The sequence below is a fragment of the Branchiostoma belcheri genome, unplaced genomic scaffold (assembly GCF_001625305.1).
Source record: "Branchiostoma belcheri isolate BF01 breed outbred unplaced genomic scaffold, Haploidv18h27 scaffold8, whole genome shotgun sequence".
NCBI lineage: Eukaryota > Metazoa > Chordata > Leptocardii > Amphioxiformes > Branchiostomatidae > Branchiostoma > Branchiostoma belcheri.
In genome coordinates, this window is record NW_017804464.1 from 5,556,168 (window position 1) to 5,583,870 (window position 27,703).

At 38.3% G+C, this 27,703-nt stretch overlaps 2 protein-coding genes across 2 annotated transcripts in view; one reads left to right on the top strand and one right to left on the bottom strand.

The window, feature by feature from the left end:
• The first annotated feature begins 1,400 nt into the window (after positions 1–1,400).
• LOC109486098 lies at positions 1,401–12,591 on the top strand. Its single transcript, XM_019789782.1, has 4 exons — positions 1,401–1,566; positions 1,984–2,256; positions 2,681–2,815; positions 10,639–12,591. Exons 1-4 carry the CDS (start codon positions 1,401–1,403, stop codon positions 11,259–11,261), a joined length of 1,197 nt encoding a protein of 398 aa, XP_019645341.1. The 3' UTR covers positions 11,262–12,591.
• A 932-nt stretch (positions 12,592–13,523) lies between these two features.
• LOC109486099 (beta-galactosidase-1-like protein 2) overlaps positions 13,524–27,703 on the bottom strand; it is a 17,480-nt gene continuing 3,300 nt past the window's right edge. The window contains exons 3-18 of the mRNA XM_019789783.1: positions 27,354–27,462; positions 27,084–27,176; positions 25,361–25,448; positions 22,644–22,708; positions 21,962–22,046; positions 21,380–21,517; positions 20,778–20,870; positions 20,149–20,199; positions 19,438–19,496; positions 18,599–18,754; positions 17,789–17,860; positions 16,971–17,109; positions 16,327–16,414; positions 15,558–15,681; positions 15,039–15,155; positions 13,524–14,290 (exon numbers count right to left, since the gene is read on the bottom strand). Of these exons, the coding sequence (XP_019645342.1) occupies positions 14,192–14,290; positions 15,039–15,155; positions 15,558–15,681; positions 16,327–16,414; positions 16,971–17,109; positions 17,789–17,860; positions 18,599–18,754; positions 19,438–19,496; positions 20,149–20,199; positions 20,778–20,870; positions 21,380–21,517; positions 21,962–22,046; positions 22,644–22,708; positions 25,361–25,448; positions 27,084–27,176; positions 27,354–27,462 (1,576 nt within the window). The 3' untranslated portion in view covers positions 13,524–14,191. The remainder of the gene's footprint in view (positions 14,291–15,038; positions 15,156–15,557; positions 15,682–16,326; positions 16,415–16,970; positions 17,110–17,788; positions 17,861–18,598; positions 18,755–19,437; positions 19,497–20,148; positions 20,200–20,777; positions 20,871–21,379; positions 21,518–21,961; positions 22,047–22,643; positions 22,709–25,360; positions 25,449–27,083; positions 27,177–27,353; positions 27,463–27,703) is intronic.

Below are 27,703 nucleotides of genomic sequence, written 5' to 3' on the forward strand. Positions count from 1 at the left end.
GTTGCCCCCAAATTTTCCCCCAAAATAGCGGTAGATGTACAAAACAACAAAATCATTGTATTAGCTTTGAATGAAATCTTTATGTATCGATTTAACGGCTCGTATGATAGACGTTTTGGCAAGGAGGAAGACGTTAATTTGAAATACGTCACAAGTTTAAAGGGGAACATCTTCATCACTGACTCGTTAAATTCGAAAGTCCATGTGTATAACAACTCCGGGCATTCACTTTTCACATTCCCTACAGCCGGTAGTCCCAGAGGCATTTGTACGGACAGTAAGGGTCGAATTATCGTGGCCGACTTGATACACTGGCGGGTTGACATGTACACAGGCCGGGGGGAGTTTATCCGCACCATCGTTAACATTACAAACCCATGGGCTATTGCGTTGGGACCTAAGGGGGACTTAGTAGTAACGGATATATTCATCTCTACTGTAACAATATTCCATCAACAAATGCTACTTTTGTAGTATTTTTGAAATAGCGTACATCGTTGAGCTGCTGAGTGTTTTGACATATTTGAGACAATAAAAAGGTGCAATAGAAATGAGTAATAATTAAAGGTGTTAGTGGATAATTTTAGATTTTAAAATTTCAGCGTGAAAAATTGATTTCGAGGTGATTTATGTAGAAATGGCACAGATACATATGCCGTGGAACCAACTTCTGCCTTTAGAATTAAGCCTTCCTGTTGACAATGTTGAATGGGTAATTTGTATTCATTTACCAGTGGTTGTTGAAAATTTCAAGTCATATCTTCAATGTACATATTTACCTATTTCACGATTGAGTGTAAGCTACGAACGTGTAACGGGTCGTTTGACACTATTGACAATATTGACACTTGAGTTGTGGAAAATGCACCAATAATGTTACTGTTGTACAAAGCTTTAATGACGGACGAGTGGTAAACTTGGCATTCATGATAACTACATTGCGTGGGTGGATTGCGAATTTCAAACACTTCTTGTTGACTGTTGAATACTCACAATAAATCAACATGCACTGATTGCTTTTTTTTGCTCGGGTTTGTCTCATGGATGTACACGTGAATTTATTGTAATTTGTAGTGTCAATAAGTGTAATTCATGAAACAAACTGTACAACGGTAACATAAAAGGGAATAAATGTGGTATAAACAGACGTAAATCAGTAGTGCACACGAGGCGCTTGTATTTGACAACTTGTCATCAACACCCCCATTTCCTGGTTTGACTCTAACTGTCATGTTTAATTGAAAAAAAGTTTAATGATGAGCAGTAGATGCAATGACGTCCGTATGCCAGAATCAATGAATATATTACGTCCTAACAGTAGTGAAAAAAAAGCTAACGTTACCCATCCCCAGAACCTACAACACCAGAACCACCAGAAAACCCACATCTACCGTACCGGCATGGCAGAAGACCTTGTCTCCGATATACCAGAAGTTCTCGCCACGAACATCCTCGAAAGAGACGGTAAGCGACAAACAATCTTGCAAACTGAAATCAGCGTAAAAAGAATGGACAGTGATGGATACAGGGGAGATGACGAGGATAATGATGACGATGATGATGATGGTAGCGTTTATGATATGTCTATGAAACGTGATGCTGCAGTGGAAAATAGACATTCGCTTGATGTCGCTTCTGGTCATACCGGTGTAAAAGCATTTGTCGCCGCATACATGAGCAAGGATGACCTGGTGTTTATCAAGACAGTATCCAAAGACGTGCAAAGAAAACGCTTACGGAAAGCAAAGACAGCATCCCAAAACACTGAAAGTGATGTTAGTATCATACGCGGCCTCCACCACCTTCCGGTTGACATTCCTCCCGATCCTAAAAGCCCTAAAAACGCCCGGAATCTCAACCCTATGTATAACCAGGATACCCAAAATCCGAATGCCTGCAAATCGAATCCAATGTATCCACAAAACACTCAAACGAAAGCAAACCCGGAACCTGCTTTGAATCCATGCATTCCGTCTAATACAGCTGAACACCAGCAAGATGATCAAACCCTTTCAAGTCCAGAAGTGAGTGAAGACGATCCCCCCATCCAGCCCTATGCTGTCAGGTACCAAAGAGAAGACGGTGTGGGATGTACACCGTATGCTGTAGCGTACATGTGTCGGGATAACTCTGACAGTTCCACAACAAGAACGTCCTCAAGCAGTTGTGAGGATACCGACGTCAATTCAGCCTCTTGTGGAAACTTCCGTGATAGTAGACATCCTCCAGTGGCGCTCGGGCGGACGCCCGTTCAAGGTGCATTGCACCGGAATCCGATGTACTCGCCAAACGCACCGAATATGATGCCAAATGCTCAACAAGAACCTGGTGGTGAGAGATTACTACATTCTATTTAAAACATAAGTTTTGTCATCTTTATATGACATTAGTCAAAATTGTATATGTGAGTGTGTGTTTGTGTGTGTGTGTGTGTGTGTGTTTGTTTGTGTGTGTGTGTGTGTGTCTGATTATTGCGCTGTTAAATGTCTTTGTATATCAGAGATGTACACAGCGAATGTGTAAATAAATATATATAATATAGCAATTTTGTAAGCCACGGTGCCAGTTTTGACAAAAGCATTCGATAACATTTTGCAGACGTCATTTGTTTTAACACCGCTGGCTTTTTTTTCAAAACGATTTCAAAATTTTCATAATACAAGTAGATATAATTTTTCAGTGTGCAGATCTCGGTGGATGCTCGCTGCAGTCATCACTGTCGTCTTACTGACGTTTTTGATCATCAGTGGAATCTTCGTCGGGTTATATTTTCACCCGAACCTACAGGATACTAGTAATCAAAAGGAAATTGTACGTCTTATAGTAATATTCTTCTCTGTGTATTTTCACTAGCTATTTCACAAAATCCCATAGTTAACTACATCCCAAAAACATGTCTTTCGTCATATAACAAAGACGCCCTGTGAATTAATATTAACTAAATGTGCGTAGTATTATTTCGTAATAGTAATATTGCTTTTGTCATTTATTGTTATTGTCCATGTTGTCGAGAAGGGAATCATTTCCTGCACCGCCCACATACCCAAAGCTTGTTAATATATCTACAGGTCAGCCACCAAATACAATATTTCCACACCCGAAAGCATTGAAGTTTGCTATAATTATCTCGTGTGCTAGACCTAGATAACAAAGACAATCACGTCACCTCACCAGTCCCATATGAAAAAGACAATATCACTATAAAATTATTATCTAAAATATTTCAACAAAAGTTAAGACACTATTAATAATGAGGATAAGCTTAGACATAAAAATAAGCCAATTCCATTAATTAAACTGTGGTTTTGTACGATTTACGACATTCTACCCTCTACAGCCAACTCCATCCGTGGACACCCCCATCTCGACGGTTCATCCTGCCTGCTGCAGTTCTTGGGGGACGACAATACCTGATTTTATGTCCAAACCCACGGTGAGTTGGTTTTAAGTTAGTTTCCATCAACATGCAGCTACATTATATCAGAATATGTAACATTTTCACAGCAAGTGCAGGATAGTTGGCAGGTTGCATTGTTTTCTAAGAATTAGAGAATATGAAGGTTTAGGGTTCAAATCCCTAGCAGGTTCCAATGTTGGGTCCTCAAGGAAGACGCACCTATTTCTTTACTCATGTGAAAATGAGCGATATATTCTTACATGTGCTATGCACGTTTTCACAAAATGTTCTATTTTGGTTTTCTTACTTTTAACAAGGGTATGTCCTCGATACATATGTTTTTGCACTTATGCATTGCAAACTTGCAAGTTTATAGCCTTGTTCGTTGACAGGTGCGCAGTGTCAATACTGAACCGATAGCACCATCAAACTCGACTAGCTGGAGCACACAGCGCGTCACACTACCATCCGCCACGAACACCTTGCAAGGTAACTGTACTCAATATCAAAGTTAGTAGAAAGGGGAAAAGAATATGACGATATTTCCATATTTAAAAATAAAATATAATTTTACAACAATGACCTTATCATAAAATATTTGGACATATTGATTCTTATAGCAATAACCATTTATTTTTCTACTCAAAAAGCAAACTGTAAGGCAATAGTATGTGTATAATTATGTTGTTGTACATATGATTACGAGTTTCTAGAATCTTTCGTGTCGCTTTATTAATTTTTCGAATTGTGATTTGTACATGTTATGTTTTATTTTTAAATACTACTATTCATTGGGGCATAATAATACATATTAATGGTTTATTGTTTTAATTAAAACACAACAACACTGTCCCAAAAATGGCAGCCAGAGGCAGAATTGACACTGGGGCATCGCATTAATAGTATAAAACGTAATATTAAGCGATTACGATAGAAATAAACCATTACATTAAATGTGTATAAAATATTGTCAACGACGTTTCAAGTGCAAATTAATATCATAGCAGATAACAAAACAGAAACTGGTAACACTAAAATAAGTCTTAGGTTAAAAAAAGTGACAGTGTTACAAGCAGGCGGATCATGAAAGGAAGGGCACTATTCTGGTAACGATCAGTTCTGCTGCGAGGAGTGTTCAGTTTATACATTACAGCATTCTAATGTGACTCAAAAGAATCCAAGTCAACGTCTAGGAAATGACCTCTGTTGTTGCAGATTACTCTGTCGGAAACGTCAAACCAAAGAAGGCTGTGTTTGGTGGGTATGGGAAGGAACCTGGAAATTTCAACTCGCCGAGCGGAGTGGCCGTATCTACCGACAATGAGATATTCGTCAATGATATTTACAACAAACGGGTACAAGTCTTTAGCATGTCTGGGGTATTTCTCCGCCTCTTTCCAACCATCGTGCCGGGTAAAAAAGACCAAATAATTTACCCTCATGACGTTGCCGTTGACAAAGAGAGAAATGCGTGGGTAGTGGGGAAGTCTACAGATTCAATTAAAAGCGACGTTTTCGTGGTTCAGTACAGTCGAGATGGCCAGGCATTGACCAGGATTGATATTCATCGAGTTGCCATGTCCCCGAAAATAGCGGTGAACACACGAAATAACAAAATAATTGTGTTAGCTTCAAATGAAATCTTAATGTATCAATCCAACGGGTCATTTGACAGAAGTTTCCGCAAAGAGGGAAATGTAGATTTGAAATACGTCACAGCAGGAAGGGAGGGGAAAATCTTTATCACTGACTATTTAAAGTCAAAAGTCTACGTGTATAACGACTCGGGAGATTCCATTTTCACAATCACAGTTAGCAATCCCAAAGGCATTTGTACGGACAGAAAGGGTCAAATCTTCGTGGCAGACGCGGCCAACTCGCGGGTTGACATGTACACAAGCCGCGGGGAGTTTATCCGCACCGCGGTTAACATTAAGAACCCGTGGGGTATTGCTTTGGGACCTAAGGGGGATTTGGTAGTAACGGATGTATACAGCTCTACCGTAAGTATATTTCCTCACCAGATGCTTCTTCAGTAGGAGTATCATGGCGTACAGTATTGAGCTTGAAACCTAGCAATGCAACTGGCAGTTGAATACACTTTTTGACGATATCACTGTATGATAGCAGGCTTTGCGTTCAATAACAAGACAGGCAATTTAAAATACTCTTTTAAAAACTAATTAGGATTCATTTTCTTGGAGCAAGCTTAGAAAATTACAAGGTACCAGTAAGTTAACAAGAGAGCTAGTGGTCTACATGTACTTGTTGTGTGTTAGTCTTGTACAATTAAACAATGAGTTACTAAGATGTCAGGTACTAAGATGCCAGACCTCTATGAGAAAGCAGCAATAGGTAATAGCAGTGATATTTCAAACTCTGTTCTTACTAAGTTTCAGAAATAATGTACTGTAGCAAAAAGTTGTTTTCTTGCAGAGTTTTTTTGATTGCTAATTTGGAATTGCCTAACAGTGTGTGGGTTGATTTTTGACTGTTGAATATTCACAATAAAACAATATGTTTAGATCACTTTCTTGTCACGTTGCAAATTGGTCTCCTGGGTGTGCACGTGGCGCACGTCAATAATTTCCTTTCAAAATAATTAAGAAGGAAATTTCACTCTCAGTTAATAAAAATGATTTTAAATATTGTGTTAAGAAAAAAAAAACATTAATTAGTGATTACAGAAATGTCAAAGAAAAAACCAAACAAATCACCAAGACTGGGGGGCCCATCACGGTGTAAGAAGTAAGTTGGTTAACAGTACAGGTCTTACAGCTTCTACGCACGGTGCAGGATATCATAAATTTCTTTAAATTGCCATATTCTTATCTAAGTTGACGTTTCTTCACTATGTTCTTACTCATCTCCTTACTTCTGAAACTAGATTATATGGCTGATTTTACAGTTATAGTGATAAAAACGAAACGTCGTTCTCCTCAAAAGTTTTCATGATTTCTACTTTGGCATTGCCTGTGTGGGTTGATTTTTGACTGTTGAATATTCACAATAAAACAATATGCTTAGATCACTTTCTTGTCACGTTGCAAATTGGTCTCCTGGATGTGCACGTGGCGTACGTCAATAATTTTTTTAATTATTTTTTTCATTCCGAAACATGTAATCACAAGACGTGGTGACGACACACTCAAGTTTTATTCAACTTATATATCTTGTGGCGTTGTGTGGTGTGGTGGTACATCACTGGACTATGAAACGGGGAGACCCGGGTTCGATTCCGGGTCGTACCCGAACAAGTCCGAACATGCGCCCCGACGTTGTACCCTTGGGAAAGGTACTTTACACGACTTTCCTCACTTCACTCAGGTGTAAATGAGTACCTAGCTTCGGCTAGGGGCGTCCCTCGGATAGGACGTTAAATGGAGGTCCCGTGTTTGGGAGAGCCACACCCCACGCACGTTAAAGAACCCACCACACTTATCGAAAAGAGTAGGGGACCTTCCCGGTGTGAGTGGTTCAAACCTTACAGTCTGGTCTCGGGTTTGACATCTTTGAAAAGGTGATAGTCACCTGTTCTGTCAATCCTTCCAAAAATGTGGTAAATCGTCATAAAATAAAATAAATATTAATACCGACACCAACACAGGGACAGTACAATACTCATTTACACCTGAGCGAAGTGAGGAAAGTCGTGTAAAGTACCTTTCCCAAGGGCACAAGATCGGTGACATGTCAGAACCCGGGGCCTCTGGTTCCGAGTCGAGAACGCTGCCGCTGCGCCACACGACCCCACTGAATAATTTCCTTTCTAAATAATTGAGAAGGAAATTTCCCTTTCAGTTAAGACAAATGATTTGAAATATTGTGCTAAGAAGAAAAACACTAATAGGTGATTACAGAAATGTCAAAGCCAAAACCAAACAAATCACCAAGACTGGGGACCCATCACGGTGTAAGAAGAAAGTTGGTTAACAGTACAGGTCTTACAGCTTCCACGCACGGTGCAAGATATCATAAATTTCTTTAAATTGCCATATTCTTATCTGAGTTGACGTTTCTTCACTATGTTCTTACTCGTCTCCTTACTTCTGAAACTGATGACGAGATTATATGGCTGATTTTACAGTTATCGTGATAAAAACGAAACGTCGTTCTCCTCAAAAGTTTTTATTATTACCTCCATTTTTCATGGAGGTATTGTTTTTCGCGCGTCTGTGTGTGTGTGTATATGTGTGTGTGTGTGTGTGTGTGTTTCCGCACATTTGTAGTCAGCATAACTTCAGAACGCCTTTATGGATTGTGATATTTGGTATGTTGGTAGGTCTTAGGAAGCCAAAGGTCAAGGTCAAATATGCAGAACTTTCGGTTTGGTAAGGCAGGGAAAACAGATGCGGTTATGCAACAACACACCAGCGGTCAGTGCGCCAGTTTGATTAATGAGGTTCTCCCTCTGGAATAGGCTGACCTATATATTTCCGGCCAAAGGTGCTACCCTATTAGCTGTGTGTTTGAAAACAAAAGGCTGTGTTATTTTGTTCTGTACTGTAGTATACTGTGTAAAAACATTTACAAAAACTCATATATTTCACGGAGGTATGAGATCTCCGAATTCTTGTTTCTACTTTGGTATTGCCTGTGTGGGCTGATTGTTGACTGTGGAATATTCAGAATAAAAAAAAAGTATGCTCTGATTGCTTTCTTGTCACGTTGCAAGGTGGTCTCATGGATGTGCACGTGGGTGTACAAATGTACATGTTCGTCAATTATTTCCTGTCTCAATAATTGAGAAGGAAATGTTTTCCCTCATTTATGACAAATGATTGGAAATATTGTGCTATGAAACAAACATTTCATTTTCTTATAGTAATTACAAATATGTCAGTGTTTTGTATTGTAATCAATTAGGGGTTTGAATATCATGCCCGAACTAATGAGTCTGTTACGGCCGAGGAAAAGTTTGAACAGAAGAGGAAAATCTACCGTGTGGCTGGTGTGACCACATCCTCGCAACCCAAAATCATCAGCACCTAACAAACGAATCGCATCTACGATCATGGCCGAAGCACTCTACGATGTGATCTCAGAAGTCGCCACAGACATTCTCACATACCATGGAGATAGAGAGGAGAAGGAGGATAGTGTTGATGTTAGGTCTGTGAAAGGCGATGCTGCAGCGGTAAAGAAACGCTCACCGGTGGCACTCGGGCGGACCACCATGCAAAACACAGTGATCCGGAATCCGTCGTTCTCGCCAGACGCCCCGGATCCGGAGGACACCCAGGACGCACCGGATGCGATACCGAATGCTGACCAAGAAGGTGGCTCAAGTGAGAGATGTTTCCTTTTCAAAACATTCTTATCGTCAACTTTGTATGCATGTGTGCGTGTTTGTGTGTGTGTGTGTGTTTGTGTTAGTATGAAGGTTTGTGTGTGTTTCTGTGTGTGTGTGTGTTGCGAAATAGAACCCCTTGTTTAACACAGAGGTTTACAGTGATTATGTAACTTAATGCTGATCCTGTAAACCAAGTTCCCACTATTTTGACAAGGGCATTCATTATCATTTTCAGTTCATATTTCATCCATCTATAACTGCCTTAAGAAGCGACAAGAAGTTGAACCTTTAAAATAATAGATCACATTAGTATGTTAAGTGTTATTGCTGTATTCTTTTTCCCTGTTTATTCATGACCTGTACCTAGCTTGTTAGAGCACAAACGTACAACAAACTTTCAATCAAAATGAAATTAATGTTAACGCCATTGAGTTCGTTGTTAAAAATGTTAATAATAGATATAATGTTCCAGTGTGCAGATCTCGTTGGCTGGTTGCTGCAGTCATCACTGCCGTTGTTCTGACGCTTTTGATCATCAGTGGAATCTTCATCGGGTTATACTTTCACCCCAACGTGCAGAATAATCACAAGGTAAATATTTTGTGCATCTTCTACTTGCTTTTTTTTTCTCCAGCTATTTCAAATAGTTATAGGATGATGGACCTTAATCATATTAATGAGTCCCATTTATGAAACAACACCTTACGACAATATTATCTATCCTCTACAGCCGACACAATCCATGAACACCCCCAACTCGGCTGGTCAAAGTACCTGCAGCAGTTCTGGACTGACGACTGTGCCTGATCTCATGTCCAAACCCACGGTGAGTTGATTTTCTATCAAACTGGGTGTTAGCTGTGTTTTCTTTCGGCAGCCAGAAGCCCTTCGCCCGCCTGTCTAAAGTACCGATACGGGACCCGGGGAGTCGAGCCCGGGGGGAGTTTGGCCGGCCCTACACTAGACTCTATGTACGGCCGGCCAAACTCGATTCCCCGGGTCCCGTAGCGGTAATTTAGGCGGGCGAAGAGCTTATGGCTGCCGCAGGAAAAGGGCTAACGGCCCGATACTAGTGTGGCAACCAGGGTAATCAAACAGCAGCTACATTTAATATTTGTGCTCAAAAAAGCGAAAAAAGATAATGAGCCGCTTCCATACAGTCACCAACGTGACGGCGCTCATGGCGCTCTCATCGCGCTCTGACCAATTTCAGGTCGCAGAGAGAGCGTTGTGAGAGCGCCGTCTAAGTGGAATATTATACCTCAAACACTGGTAACGCGATTATATAGTAGCTGCTTTTACTATTATTCATTGCTAGTTTTACCATTTTTGGCAGGTTCGCACTGTCACTACTGGACCAACAGTGCCATTAGACCGTACCGGCTGGAGCTCAGAGGGTGCCACACTGACATCAACCTCCCACAGCACACCGCGCCTTACACTGCCGCCCACCACCATCAGCTTACAAGGTAACTATACTTAATATTGTACAAAGATTAAAGACAGTGACGCCGTCTCCATAGGCATATTTGGTTGTGATTTACTGAAATCTTCTGAGGAACATTTTTGAACAGTATTTCTAAGTTTGTTATAACTGGGTGTTATCTGTGTGTATAGTTCCATGCTACAGTCAAAAACCATAATTCATTAGGGATTATAAGAAAAGTAGTGCCAGAATTCGAAGGGCAGCAACCCAACCCCTCACAATTAAAGTCTAGGTATCAATGACTTGTTGTTGCAGAGTACTCTTCCGGAAACGTCAAACCAGAGAAGACTGTGTTTGGTGGGTATGGGAAGGAACCGGGAAAACTTAGGTCAGCCGCTGGAGTGGCCGTGTCTGCCGACAATGAGATATTCGTCAGTGAAATCAGGAACAAGCGAGTCCAAGTCTTTAACAAGAATGGGGTCTCTCTCCGCCTCTTTCCAACCATAATGCCGGGTAAAAAAGACAAAATAATGTACCCTCATGACGTTGACGTTGATAAAGATAGACATGCGTGGGTAGTGGGGAAATCAACCGATTCGAGTCTAAGCGACGTTTACGTGGTTCAGTACAGTCGCGATGGCCAGCCATTGAGTCAGATTGACATTCAGCGGCATGCCGTGTCCCCAAAAATCGCGATTGACGAACGAAACAACAAAATCATCGTCTTAGCTTTAGACAAAATCTCAATATATCAACCCAACGGCTCGTTTGACAGAAGTTTCGGCAAGGACAATGTCAATATGAAATACGTCACAACAGGAAGGGAGGGAAACATCTTTATTACTGACTATTTGTATTCAAAAGTCTACGTGTATAATAACTCGGGAGATTTGCTTTTCACCTTCCGTACATTCGGCAGTCCAAAAGGCATTTGTACGAACAGAAAGGGTCAAATCTTCGTGGCAGACGCGGCCAACTCGCGGGTTGACATGTACACAAGCCGCGGGGAGTTTATCCGCACCGCGGTTAACATTGCAAACCCATGGGCTATCGCCTTGGGACCTAAGGGGGATTTGGTGGTAACGAATGTATACATCTCTAAAGTGACAATCTTCCCTCCACAAATGCTGCTGCACGGAGCCTAGCACTGCATTACACAATATGGCGATTGCAACTAACATCACATGAAAAATTACACCACGTACTCCAAAAGATTTTAATTACGTAAAAATCATACACTTTCGGAAAACTTTAACCTCAAACACTGAAGCTCCACTGCAATACTCAAAACAGCCACTAGGAGGCTCATTATCAAACTTGACCTGCATCTTTCTTGTCCCTACGTAACCACTAAATAACAACCATCTGCGTTTTCTTAAGGCTTTTGAGGCCCACGCCAACTTTCATCTCGGATAGCGCCCGAACGGCTTGCGCTAGAACCGTCAAATTTAGTGACTTCCTAAAAAAATATTTGGCAACAATTTCATGTTAATTAGATAAGTTCCTGATTTTTCATGTTGCAATGGCAACGGGTTTCTGACAGGCATTTTTTTTAAATCTGTAATTTTGGCTCAAACATAAAATTTTTTCTAGGTTTTATGTTTTAATTAGGTTTAAATTAATTTTGTTACTACATCATTCTCTAAAGATTTGGTGGCCCTACGATAAATGGTCGTTGAGTTACAGGGGGCGGCCTCAAAAGCACCCCCCCCCCTTTCGGTCTGAGCATGCCCAAAAAAGCCCGGTCTTAATAGGTTAAAATCAGTCTTGTTGGGGTCAGTATATCAGCACACGATGTTCTATTGAAGTGATCATTTGTAATCATGTGTCAGAGGTTAACGTTGTTGATCATTATAAATTTAATGCAAATTATTATCTTTAATCAATGTGCACATTTATGTGTGTTAGCTGCAAACATGTAACGGCACTAGTGCTGTTTGAAGAAAATGTTGACAATATTATTCTATGATAACACGCTCCGTATCTCTGATCTTAGTGGATTAAAACAATAGTAATGGTTTATCCGGTATACAATGTAACTGGCCGAATTTTAGCCTTATAAGAAAGTTAGTGGTGTACCGTACACCTGAGTATTTTATAACTAGACAGGCCATTGAACGTGCTATTGTAACAACTAAAGATTAATTCTTAGAACACGTGGTGGACGTTACGTAACAGAATATTGACAAAAAATATGGTGTGCCAAGATAGTCGTCTACTCGTTGTTTGTTAGTCTGTGCATAGTCTTATCTTACAATGAAATAAGTAAGGAATGGCTATGATTTCAGAAGTCCATAAGATATCAGAAATATGTTTTAGAAGTAGCAGTTTAAGTGCTGTTTGAAAGTTACTGAAAGTTACTGTGGCAGATAGTTACCGTAACAGATGAAGTTACTGTCATTCAGACTTTTCATTAAGCCTTATTTGAAAGTAAGTGGTGTGCGTAGTATTGAAAGTGAGTAGTCATCTACTCGTTGTGTGTTAGTCAGTGAACAGTCTCTTCTCTTACAATGAAATAAGTAATATATGGGATGGCTATGATTTCAGAAGTTCATGAGATAGCAGCAAAATGTGATTGGAGTAGTAGTTTAAGTGTTGTTTGAAAGTTACTGAAAGTTACTGTGGCAGAAAGTTACCGTAAAAGATGAAGTTACTGTCATTCAGACTTTTTTCATTAGGCCGAATTTCAGCCTTATTTGAAAGTAAGTGGTGTAACGAACACCTGAGTATTCGGTAGTATAGTAGTAATTAAGTAGTTTAAGTGCTGTTTGAAAGTTACTGAAAGTTACCGTGGTAGAAAGTTACCGTAATAGATGAAGTTACTGTCATTCAGACTTTTCATTAGGCCGAATTTCAGCCTTATTTGAAAGTAAGTGGTGTACCGAACACCTAAGACTTATTCTATAACTAGACAGACCATTGAACGTGCTATTGTCACAACTGAAGATTAATTCTTAGAACACGCAGTGGACGTTACGTAACAGGAAATTAACAAAAAATATGGTGGTGCAAGATAGTCGTCTACTCAATGTGTGTTAGTCTGTTGTACAGTCTAATCTTGCAATGAAATATGGAATGGCTATGATTTAAGAACTCCATAAGATAGCAGAAATATGTGGTAAAAGTAGTAGTTTTTAAACTTAAAAGTGCTGTTTGAAAGTTATTGAAAGTTACTGTCAGTGACAGAAAGTTACTGTAACAGATGAAGTTACTGTCATTCATACTTTTCATTAGTGACGAATGGTTGCTTAGACATCATTATTCATGTTATTGATATTTTCTGCGTGGGTTGGTTGGTTGTCAATTTAAAATTCTGATTGTAAATTGCTGAATACTCACAATAAAGCAATATGCACTGATTGCTTTTTTGTCCAGTAGCCTCAAGTTGGAAACTTTAAAGATTGCATCATATTTCACAAAACATAAATTAAATATATATGTACTAATTTTATTCGTTAAAATATTGTTTTGCTTCTGCAAAATATGCGGGACACTATAATTCCGGGCAGATACTCTTATTGCAGACTACCTCTCACTTTTAAAGCATAGTTTGTCCTCTGAACATTTGACATTGCATATTCATGATATTGTGACATAGAGGATGACAACAACTATGTACATGTAGATAACAGTGATAATGCCCTAGGGATCAGATTATTTCTACAGATTTCTGCAGAAATCTCCACCCTATGCAGATATATGTTTCTGGAAACAAGTACCATACATTACAATCAATTACCATTTATGGTTCCAGTCTTTTGGTAGCATGGAAGCATCAAGCAGGTGTGCTACAAATAAAAAGGCAGGCATCCAGGCTAGATGAATTCCATATCCAAACAGGCTCCTACTGTCTAAGATTACTGGGCACAGACCACTATTTCCAGTCCATGTTGAAATTATGGAAAACATCTAAGAACTGAGCTGTCAAAAATCACCTACTTGAGTGTTCACTACTTGAGTAGTATCCACACATACCAAGAAAAAGGCTGCTTTCAGTTGGTTTGGATTGTGCTTGTTAACGGTGTCTCAGAATGGGCCTTCTGGGCAGCACGAAATAGTGACCTTTACTCTACTTCTAAAGAGGAACACAGGACACCTCCTTCTCCTTCCCCAGCCGAGGGGTGTCCGTGAAGAACACTTCCTTGTAAGGGACATGCTGCTCAAACAACAGGAGCTGTGGGAGGGGGACAGAAATATTAGCAATACACACATATAATATGTGAATCTATCATGATAGTTCATCTGTGTTGGTAGTTACATGTTTAAAGTTAAAACTTTTGGTCCAACACAAAAATTCTGGTCGAAAGCTCTAGGTGAGAGAATTTTTGTGTTGGACCAAAAGTTTTAACTTTAAACAATATGTGGATGTGATGTACCGACTGTGACAGGAGCTGGCATTGTTTTGACCCAATACATTTGACCCAGTGTTGACCTCACACTTCAGAGAAGCCACGTGACAAGCTTCACTGGGCCAGTCTACTGAGGAAGACCAGAGTGACTAGTTGAAAGCTCCAGCTAAAAACAATCCTTGTGCTGGAACAAACGTTTTAACTTTAGACAAGTCATATATACTATACTACCAAATTACTGACGAACTTTCTTTACAGTACATACATATGTATAGTTTACTCACAATATGAAAGTGGTCAATTTTGTATACTGTAAATGCTTTAGTGGTAAACGCTATACTGGATTACTGAATGTTGTATCATGAAAAAATCTTTTTGAAATCTATGTAATTTGATACTGCTTTGATATGGCTTTTCAAGCATATAGGTTTCTATAATGTTAGGGAGGTTTCCACAGTCAAGTCCTGAAGCAATTACATGTAAAGTTGCACACACGCCAGGTAGCAATGTTTTGGGATCCATACTACAACATTTAAAGATTCACATAATAATGCAGTAATAATGCAAACTTACCTGATTGTCTCCTTGCTTGAGGAATGGTGCAGGGACATATAGTGTCTCCTGAGGTCCGATGTGCCAGTACCTCCCCAGATTAAAACCATTCAAGATGGCCACACCCTTCCCCCATCCCTGCAAACAAGTGTATATACAGCTTTAACAGGCACTAATTAAAGCTTCAGTATTACATGTATGTGCAATAATGAAAAATAACTGTACATATACATTCAAAAGATTGTATCACTGTAACATAACACACATTTAAATTAATTTTGGATGATGTTTAATACTTACATACTTAAGTAGCATTTAACATATTTGTGCATAAGATCAAAATCCATGCATTTAGGGATGGCAGACTTCATCCCCTTTCCCTTAATGCTTTTAGACCATTATAAAAATGAACCATTTTTCTTATGTCTAATAAGAATTCCTGACAAGTTTCTGAAAAATTACAGAAAATTTTCTGAAAAAAATTTCTGAAAAAAAATTCTGAAAAAAATTCTGAAAAATTGCAAAACTAGCCTTTCTCACCTTCTTCATGTCCAGAAATGTGTCCTTGGGGTCTTCAGGGATGGAGAAGTTGATCAGATGGAATGATGGGAAGGGTATTTCTGCTGCATCAGTCAGTTCCTTCCAGTCTGGTGACTCCACTAACCTGAAAAAATACATAGCATGAAAGTTCATCTGTGTTGGTACAAGTCATTATGAAATAAAGACAGTCACTAAGCTTTAACTTCCAACACCAAGTACAAAGAATTGGGACTTACCCCAAATTTTCGGTTGACTCCATCAACCTTGTTAACATACATGACACATAGACTTTTTTTGCTGGAAGCAAAACTGGACTAAGTCTTGCAAATTTAGTCAATTTTTAACGTAGTATCAAATGAATCCTATCCCATAGCATACTGATATTTTTGCAGCAAAAATGTGCTGAGCCTGACGGAAATGTTTTGTATCATTACATGTATGGTTCTAGCTATCAACTTAATAAAACGCCTCATGTAGCTTGTCTCTGGACTATTCCAAACACTCCAACTCTTAAAAAATGTGCTAAAACATCAGACAGATTTCCTAATCCAGAATATTTTTTTTGTTTGTTTTGCTGCCCTGAAATTGCATTGGATACCATTAAATTCTATATGTTGATTTAATTGGAAAACCCCTATGTTCTGACACAAGTAATAATGTTCTAATGTTCCAGCAGTTTGTGGATGTGCAAGCAAAGCTGGCCATTGGTTTGAAGAACATTTTTATTGAACAGGCCTATCTGGTACATGTGCAGGCCTACATTTTGTACCTTGTTTGGAATTCTGGCTTGAGCTCCAGAGGGAAGATTTCCCAGGTCTCTAGTGGGTCAGTGTTCAGCAGTACCTCTCCTACAAGTCCTGTGTAAAACAAAAAGAATACATCACATGTATAAGCATAGAAAATGCAATGAATCAAACTGCAAAATGCTTGAATATAGAATGTGTCAATAGTCAGTAATTTGTTGTGACCAAAAACTTAGTACAATAATATTAAGTATAATAAAATTTTTTTTTATTATTATTTGATGTGTAACATACATGTAAGTCAAGAAAAATATCATATTTCATTGAGATCCATGCAAATGGACATGGGCACCAAACCCTATGCTCTGCATAGAGCACAGGAGACCTTTTTTTGAGATCCAGGTCTCAAAGGATACATTGAAACATTGCCATAAAGAAAGAAAATCCATTAAAAGCACTACATATATAGTATAATAGCTGCATGCAATAGGAAACAGCAAAACAAAAAACCCATATCTTTCTGAACAATATTTGAATCACTTCTTTTATTACCACAAGTTAAATATTCTTTACTGGCTTCTATAGAAGCAGAAAAATCGATGACAGAAAATGAGACTTTTGTGATCCTTTTTTTACTTTTATATGTCATTGAATACACAGAATTTTGTACCTTTCCTTTGGTCCAACAGTGCATCCCCCCTGTTCACTCCAGTCACACTCTCCAACAAAAACTTCTTGACTCCGTCCATGGTCTGGGCAAAGTTTACCCTGCCCTGGTTCTCTACTAGGATGTCCAGAATGTCGTTCTCCTGATTGAAATATAACAGAATCCTGCTTTAGAGAGTCAAGAGACTCTTTCTACACAACCAAGTCTTGTGACGTTTCGATGACCATCTGTCACCTTTCTCAGGGCAATTCTGACTGGTTCATAATCACAGGGTCACCAAAATGTCTGCTGAATACTTGGTTGTGTAGAAAGAATCTCTTTACTCAGTGACTTACCAACCTAATAAAACTATTCAATGCCTGTTTAAGAGAGTTTACAAAATATTATACACTCAGATTCTGGTCAAACGTTATGAAGTAAAGAATAAGTGCATTAATATTACGCGGTCAACCAAAAAACACAGATAGTCAGTTTTGTTCTAGTATTTATTGCCTTCCCACCACAAATACATGACACCATGAATATGCATTTTTTCTGCTACAGAGTTGTTTCAAATACAAACTTTCTTATAGTACAGTACTACAAAAGCATATTTCCATGGCTACTACAAAAAATAAGGAGGTTAAGGACTAGTAAGAGTGTGTTTATTTTGTATTGTTTTGTTTGATTTTTCTGTTATGTCATTCTGTATCATATGTGATATCGTAACATTGCATACTTTTGTTGTTAATCGTCCTTTGTATACCCAGCATTGCCTGAAAAACAGGTTGTTATGAGTATTACTGCTGGTGAAATAAATAAACTGAAACTGAAGACTTTACCTTGAACCCTGACAAAGTGATCTCTCCAACTCTCCAGTTCAGCATGCCTGACTCCTTACCATTCACAAATATCTGCAGGGGTAGAAAGACGAAAAACTATAATTTCATTTTTAAAACAAGTCATGCAGGTTTATCCAGACACAGGCCCATACTAGCTTTATAGCCAACCCTATGCCTTTGTTTTATAGCTTTGTCTTTGCTGTGTGCAAAACGTATGGCGATTTTGTACAATCTCAAGATATTCTTATATAATTAGCCAAGTAGGACATACTACTACTATTAGGTATTTTGTATGCATCTCATCTTAATGTGCAAACTTCACTTTGGGGTGATTGTAGGGGTTGAAAGCTTAACCTTCAAGAGAAAAACCCTGTCAACGTATGCACAATATGTTCAGCCATTTGCTGGCTTGCTATAGGAAGTTGACATTGACTATTATAAGATCAACTGGTTTAAATTGTGTCACTTGACACTGTAAGGATTTTGGACACTGAACAAGACTAAATTTTAAGAGAGGTAAAGGAAGTCATATACATGTACATCAGGGCCCATCACTCTTTATTGAACCGCAATGGGGGCTGACTTCATCTACCAGATACCTTTGGCCAGGTGTTGACGTCACACTTCAAAGAAGTCACGTGACAAGTCTCACTGGGTCAATCTACTGAGGAAGACCAGAGTTACTGGTCGAAAGTGCTAGGTAAGAGAACTTTTTTTGTGTTGGACAAAAAGTTTTAACTTTAAACATGGTTCAAATTGTATATTTTTATATTTCCTGGTTTATCAGAAAGCTGTAAGCTGTAAGCTGACCTGTGCTCTGTCCCTGACATCACACTTGAGAGTGACAGACTCTGTGGCCGGTGTGTGGGTAAGTTTGTGCCTGTACAGGATGTAGCCATACGACTGCCCGTTGTCATTGTTGATGGGGAGCATCTCCATGGACATCACCTTCTCACTCCTGATTGGCTATAGAACATGATTGGATTGGATTTGATCATCGCTGTCTCACTACTGATTGGCTATGGAACAAATGACATCATGTAACGTTACATGTATGTGATTTGATGTATTGAAATTGTATTATTTGTAACAATATTATTATAACAATATATGTGGAACAAATGCAGCTGATGCTGGTGTTATGTCCCACACATAGAAACAAATACAAGACAGACTAATATACATGTGCATGTACTTATTTTCACTTGAGTTATAAAATATAAGTGAAGAAAGTTGTGCCTTTCCCAAGGACACAAGATGGGTGGCATGTCATGACTCAAACCCGGGACCTCTTGATTCTGAGTCGAGCACTCAACCACACGACACCTCCATTTACATGATAAAAAAAATTGATATTGTCAATTTAGCTATATTTTTGGTTAAAAGAGTATGTTCAAATTCAGTACCTAGTGCAAAAAGTGGCTAGAGCAAATCTGTATGAGCTTGCATATGAGCTATGCAAGAATAGAAAATTACATGCATGATTGTAATCACTATAGGAGAGTACAGTTTATGTTAGAAATCTTTTTCTACAAAATTTTATTACATTCCGTTGTTGTATTATGTAATATTTGAGTGGACTCCAGGAAGACTAGTGATTGTAACAAACCAAACCAAACTAGAGCTGCATAACAATTTAATACACTTACCTCCCCCAGCACCTTTAAGGCATCTTCAAATGTGATGTATTTTTCAACAGGAAATGGACCTGAAATCATGGTATCAAAACAAAGTAGACTCAGAGGTGAATGAACAATTTACTATAATTATGTAATTATATAGTTTTGGAAGAGGAAAAAGATTCTTCTATGTTATTAGAGATGCCAGTTTATCTGATTCTACTAACCATAGCTAGGAACATCTCTCTTAAAACTAAACTGTGAATCTTCGAGTCACACGTAAAGTCCATCCTGTTGTATGGCTGTGAGACGTGGGGACTGACACAAGCAAACATCAAGAAACATCAGACGTTCATCAACGCGAGACTCCGCTACATACTCGGGATCTGGTGGCCTAGGAAGGTCAGTAACCAAGACCTTCTGGAGATTGCAGGCCAAAAACGAGTAATAGTGGAGATGACCATCAGAAGACGTAAATGGAGATGGATTGGTCATACACTAAGGAAACCCCCAGAATCCATCACTAGAACTGCCCTTGAATGGAACCCCAAGGGACAAGGAAGAGGGGAAGACCGCGGCTGTCCTGGAAGAGAGGTGTCAGGAAGGACCTAACAGCAGCCAACACCTCATGGCACGAGGTTAAGACGATCGCAAGAGACCTAGGGAGGTGGAGAGCGTTCACTGAAGCCCTGTGCTCTAGGATGGGCGAAGAGGATGAAGTCAAGTAAGTAAGTCACTAACCATAGCTGCTTTTCTCTGTAGCTGGTGGAACATCAGGCAACTCACTTGGAACTGTAAAGATTTTTTAAAAAGTTATCCACAATTTCCTTTAGTTAGGCCACACCAATTCAATTTCTTGGTTAACGGATTTGCCCGCTTCATTTTTTTCTGATTTTGCAAAAAAAATCAAAATTTAGAATCAACTGCAAAATGCTCATATTTTGCCCTGAATAGTTGAAAACAGTCCTTTTCTTTCTAGTTGTTACAGTTATTCCATCTTTCAATGCAGTGAAGTTAAAAGTTAAAAATTTAAAGTTCAAAATTCATTGTTTAAATTTTGAACCAGCCTGGTGTGTTGACTTCATGGCTCCTATCGTACCATTTTGGGTCATAAGAGGATGCTTAGGCCTGTTTTTATTTTTAATTTTTTTTCGCCCGCCCGCTCCATCATTTTTCTAGAAAAAAATCTGTTAACCAAGAAATTAAATTGGTGTGGCCTTATCTATATTATATAGTATAAAACAAAATAAAATACTTCCTATTTTGCCTTGAAAATTTGAGGAAAATGTCACAATTTCCTACAAAATAAAATATGCTACTAAACATGGATGAAAAGTGTAAGAAATTGCATCAAATCTCAACTATCCTACCTGCTCCCTCCATTGCCAGTGTCTGCAGGAGTTCCCTTGTTTTGTGGTACTTTGGGGTTGGATCTCCTGCTTCTGACAGTGGAGCATCATAGTCTGAAATAGAAATTTTTAAATACTGTATATTTCTTATATATATATATTCATTTTATTTTTTATTAAATTTGTTATAGAAGGAAAAAGGAGGTTTTTGAAAATTCTTTCAGTTTTAATGGTTTGCAGTGTAGAAATGACAGCAAAAATAAAATATTAATTTTTCAAGTTCAATTTATTTTTTTTTATTTATTCACATATATTTATTGAGTATGAGGCAAAAAGCAAAATTTGCTTATATGACACCTTCTACTCAAAACATACAATGAGTATAAAACACATAGACAAGATACAAGCATAATTACAAAGTGGATAAAACCAAGATAAACACAAACAAGACAAGTTCATGATTTATCAATTACGAGAATCTACCCGTACGGTAAATGAAGTTTTGGACTACATGAAAAACATTACAGTTTTGTAGGTGTGAGATTGATGTGGACCCTCGAAGTAGTTCAATTCCCAATAGGTAACAATAAAATGTAGTTTATAATTTTTTTGACATCACTAACCGTAACTGGTGACATCTGGTTTGTACCCGTTGATGTAGTTGGCTCCGTTCATGAATCCAAAGTTGGTGCCTCCGTGGAACATGTAGAAGTTGACAGAAGATCGTAGCCTCAGAATGTCTCCTAACAACTGCTCAAACTCTGAGGAATAAAACATGATGTTTACATAAAATGTATTTGCTGTCATATTTGTTAGTGATTAATGCTCAAAGTTATCACCACCTCTAGTAAGGGAGCCAGTGAAAAGATGCATAATATTAGACTGAATCAGCAACAACTTCATGTTAATGAATAAAAGAATATGAAAAAGTTTAGACTGAAAATAGATGCATTCCCAAATGTGCAAGTATACAATGTATGTGTAAATATGTACTAAATACATTGTATTTTACTTTTGGGAATGCATCTATAGCAGCAATACCTGTGCTGCAGTGCAATGTGAACCAGTCAGAATTGCCCTGAGGAAAGTTACGAGATTATGGCTTCCAAAACGTCCGCTGAATAAAAGACTTGGTCGTGTAAGACAGAGTCTTTTTACTCAGTGACATAATTATTATTGTTTGCATGAATTATAGTTAGACTTACTTTCCACATGTAGTTTGTGGTGGTCTCTGCCCCAGTGGTCAAACCAGCCTGACCAAAACTCCATCACCATCATGGGACGATTGGGCTGGACACACATGTAGAGGATTAAAGGCGCATGAGGATAATTTGAACCAGATTAAAAGACAACCATATACGTTGTAAGAGAGAGAAAGACAGAGAGACAGAAACAGAGAGAGAGAAAGAGAGAGAGAGAGACAGATAGACAGACTGAGAGACAGACAGAGAGACAGAAATTAGAGAGTGGTTTATTCAGCCTTTGCAGCACCAGTTTCTGTACACAAAGTTTAACAAATAGTATCAGGACTTAAGTAATATAAATCACAAAAAAGAATAAGAACAAATCCTGGAGAATCACTAATATCAGAACTTAAAATTCTATTCTTATTTATTTATTATTTATCATACATTTATTAACAAATTTACATTTACTATCATTCAGCAAGCAAACACAATAATGTAATGTACTGTTGAGCATGTCATTACGCTGTATCTGGCACTTCAGGAGAAACCAGTAAATTTTCTATCAGAGTGGAAGATATATATGTATGTGACCTGGTAGCATATTATATATGATATTATGTAAGTCAATGTCACATAATGAGAGGCTGTATATTAATTAGGTACATGTCAATATTAAACATTTCAAGAAATGCATTGTTACCTGGATCTTTTTGAGAGCACCCAGCTGTTTTTTGGGATTGAAGTTGAAGTTTGCTGTCATCAGCACTGTTTTGATAAAAGACAGAAAAAAGAAAATTTAGTTTTATAAACAACAAAAGGTAAAGGTAAGCAACGAAAACAACATCAAAGAGGAAATTCCTATTTGTCATATTCGTTACACTCAGGCCATACATTTGAATTTGTTGGTTCTCAGATGTTTCTAAAAATATTTGATATTATAATTATTATTTTTATATACTGGAAAAAACAAAGAAAATTGAAAATTGAAAACAAAGCACGAGCGCTAAGTTTATGCCTTGATGCACTTTAAATGGTGTGAGAATACATTAGTTGAATTACATGTGATTAAGTTTTTCTACATGTACCAGCCCTCTGCTTTTGTTATGTCTCCTGCTTCCTATATTTTTACCTTGAATATCTGAGAACCAAGTAATGAATGAATATATCTGGCCAAATACTGAACAATTACACCTGCAATCATTATGTTTACCGAAGGAAAACATATTGTTTTTGCTCCATTTCTTCTTCCTCTTCTTCTACTTCTGTTCCAAACACTAACCTCTGACCTGGCCAATGGCCTCTTTTGTTGACGTCTGTCACCATAGTAACTGGTGTAGGGTTACATACAATGTTGCAATTTCATAGTAGGCATTTAGGCTCCTGTCACCATATACATGTACATGTATGTGAATGTGTTTGAGTAAGCATTAACAGATCAGACCATATCCGAAGGTAAACATGATGCATTTGCTTTGCAAATGTTACTTTAAAATTTCTAGTTGTTATTGTATCTGGCCATGGATTATCATAAACACATTACATGTTTCACGGTCGCATTAAACAGTTATTACAGTAATGATTTGTACAATTAGTTCCTTTTCTCACTATTTTCTTGGAAGATTGACTGTCATTAAAAAAATTATTGCAGAAATGGTTAATATCACTAAATTAAAGAAGATATAATCAAGTCACCTTTCCTGAGCAGTTTGCTGTTAGATGATGTTTGCATTGTCAACCGTGACTTTTGTTGAAATGGAAAGAAGCAAAAATTAAAAGACTTTGCTTCCTGACAACTCATTTTAAGACAAGAAAGGGCCCAGAAAGCAATTAAGAAAATAAGGCCATACCAATTTAATTTGTTGGTTCTCAGATTTTTTCAGAAAAAATATGAAGCGAATGAGGGCGAAAAAATAAAAATAAAAACAGGTCTAGGCATCCTATTATAGCCTCAAATGCTACGATAGGAGCCACCAAGTCAACACAAAATACTCCATTAATATTTTAACAATGAATTTTGAACTTTTAATCAAACCACTACATTGATAGACAGAAAAACTGTAACAACTAGGAAGAAAAGGACTGTCCTCAACTGTTGGGGGCATAATATGAGCATATTTGAGTTGATTCAGAACAAGAATTTTTTTTCAAATCAGAAACACACGAAGAGGCGAATTCGAGAACCAAGAAATTAAATTGGTGTGGCCTAAACTGCAGATTTCTAGTGAGGCCACACCAAGTAAATTTTATGGATGACGTCCACGCGTGCATTGATTTTGGCCTGTTCCTAGAAAAAAAACCCCAAGAAATTCCGCTTCCTGTAACTATGACCAAAGTGTCACAACAGTGCCACAAATCGTCAGATTGACGTGAAACCCGTAACACGAAAACAGGACAGGACGACAACTGCTGTTCCACCTGATTTATTGCTGTTTTGATGATGAATAAAAGACTTCTTGCTTGTTACACTGTGTCACCTGATTCAATTTGTGTCCTAACATTTGTCGTCTCTTAGTATTTTTCTGATCTAGGCCTCTTGTTTTTTAGGGCCCTTCTTGTTGTTTTTTTTGCCCTCTCGCATTAGATTTAGGGTCTCCAAAGGACGTCATCCATAAAATTTACTTGGTGTGGCCTGATCTAAAAAGAGAGAAATCAAGCAGAAACCATCAGCCAAAATCGAATTCTTACCACCAGGGATGCGGCCTTTGTTGAAGCCCCAATCATTGTCAGAGGTGAACAGAAGTTCACAAATGCCTCTACTTTCCATAGCCTATGGGCAAACAGAATAAATGAGCTAGAAGCAGAATAATTTAGTGTTTGAGCCTTCACCAAGGTGCCACCATCACCAGTCAAGCTGAAAACTGCAAGAGTGTTTACATGTATGGGATGGTTAGTATACTTCTTATTGTAAGTAAATTTAGTTGTGTACATCTACATGTACATGCATGTTTGTGATTGATAAGTAGTTACAGAATTGCAGAATTTGGGCTTAAATTTGGGCTTACTTTGTTCTAAACAAAAAGTAGGTAACTGATGGACAACTTTACAGACTTGCTTGGACTAAGGGTTTTTATCTTGCTTTCAAAGTTTGTGAATAATTACTTATTATATTAGTTAATCAGAATGGATAATATTATCATTATGGAAGTAGCTTTTTCAATGAAATTTTAAGAGGATTTCATAAAAGCAATTGTAAAAAAGGATTGTAGTTATCATATATATTGACCTATAAAGTTTGTATTTTGTGTACCTATCATAGGCTGCCTTGGATACCAGCGCTATACGGTGGGTATCCAAGATTGATACATAAAATGAGACATAAAAGGTGAAAACATGCATGTACATGTACATGTACATAATACATAATATTATACATATGAGAGAGAATGGTAAGTTAGTAAAGTTGCTTATATTTCCTACCCCCTGGGATGCAACCCCTCTCCAATCTTCCAATGTCACCTCCATCAGAAGTCAGTAGTAGCTCCTCAATGCCTCTGTTTTGGATGGCCTATAACATTTCATAGATAAGCAAGGAAAGAACAGTGATCTGGAACTGTATTGTATTACATTTCTTAGCTATGTAGAGGGACTTGTGAACCTGGTGTCACCTCTCAGAAGATGAACTGACCTGGATTATAAACTATAAATTATACACTTTCCATAATTAAGTGTGGTTCTGTTTAGAACTATGTAAAGTGTTCAGTGCCAAGGACAGATCTGTTTACAGCTATGTGAAGTGTTCAATACCAAGGACGGATTTCTTTACAACTATGTGAAGCGTTCCAGTACCATGAACAAGTCTTTTTACAACTATGAGAAGTGTTCAGTACCAAGGACATGTCTGTTTATAGCTATGTAAAGTAATCAGTACCAAGAGCAGGTCTGTTTACAGCTACATGTATATGAAGTGTTCAGTACCAAGGACAGGTATTTTTCATATCTATGTGAGATTTCAGTACCAAGGAAAGGTCTAATTACAACTATGTGAAGAGTTCAGTAACAAGGACATGTCTGTTTACAACTATGTGAAGTGTTCAGTGCCAAGGACATGTCTGTTTACAACTATGTGAAGTGTTCAGTACCAAGGACAGGTCTGTTTACAGCTATATGAAGTGTTCAATACCAAGAACAGGTCTGTTTACAGCTATATGAAGTGTTGAGTGCCAATGACAGGTATTGTTCATAACTATGTGAGGTTTCAGTACCAAGGAAAGGTCTAATTACAACTATGTGAAGAGTTCAGTAACAAGGACAGGACTGTACACAACTATGTTAACTATGTTAAGTGTTCAGTAACAAGGACATGTCTATTTTTCGCTATGTGAAGTGCTCAGTACCAAGAACAGATCTGTTTACAACTATGTGAAGTGTTCAGTACCAGGGACAGGTCTGTTTACAATTATGTGAAGTGTTCAGCACCAAGGACATGTCTGTTTACAGCTATGTGAAGTGTTCAGTACCAAGGGCATGTCTGTTTATAGCTATGTAAAGTAATCAGTACCAGGTCTGTTTACAGCTACATGTATATGAAGTGTTCAGTACCAAGGACAGGTCTGTTTACAATTATGTGAAGTGTTCAGCACCAAGGACATGTCTGTTTACAACTATGTGAAGTGTTCAGTACCAAGGACAGGTCTGTTTATTATTATGTGAAAGGTTGAGTACCAAGGACAGGTCTGTACACAACTATTAAAGTGTTCAGTACCAAGGAAAGGTCTAATTACAACTATGTAAAGTGTTCAGTAACAAGGACAGGTCTGTACACGACTATTAAAGTGTTGAGTACCAAGGACAGGTCTAGTTATGACTATGTGAAGTGTTCAGTACCAAGGACAGGTCTGTATACAACTATGTAAAGTGTTCAGTACCAAGGACACCTCTGGTTACAACTATGTGAAGTGTTCAGTACCAAGGATATATCTGTATACAACTATGTGAAGTGTTGAGTACCAAGGACAGGTCTGGTTGCAACTGTGTTGCATGTTTAGTACCAAGGACAGGTCTCTATACAAGTACTTGTATGTGAAGTGTTCAGTACCAAGGACAGGTCTGGTTACAACTATATGTGAAGTGTTCGGTACCAAGAACGGGTTTGTTAACAATTACTCCAGAACTTGTCAAGTCTCTATTGATTCTGTCCTACCTGTTTGACAGCGGTCAGATATTTGTCGTCCCTAGCGTAGGAACCATACTCGTTTTCCACCTGCACAGCAATGATGGGTCCACCTTCTTTATACTGCAAAACGAAAACACCAGAAATACCATATAAATCTGACCTTTTACAGTGATCTATTTTGACATACAAATTTTAGTGTTTATCTTAAAGTGATCAACATGTATTATTGGGCCCCATACAAATCTGTCAATGCAAATAAAAATGCCAACAAACATCCCATTGTTATGATACATGTACCTGGAATGGTTTGATGATGGGTAGGAGGGCATCAAAGAACCTCTCCACTGCCTCCATGTAGGGTTGGTACGTGGTGCGAACCCGCATGTTTGGGTCTCTCAGTAACCAGCTGATGAGAACAATAGAAAAAACACAATGTAACAAAACAAAACACTTCAAATGTTATTGACTTATGACCATACTACAGTAATTATGTCCTTGGCTGTAGCATATCTTAAAACCCTTGTCCTGCGGAGCACAACAATTGCTGTTCTCCACATACAGTACCATCTATATACCACCCTGTATACTATAGGTACAATTTGGGGGCATGCAACGCATCACACCGCAGCAAAACGCAACGAATGTGG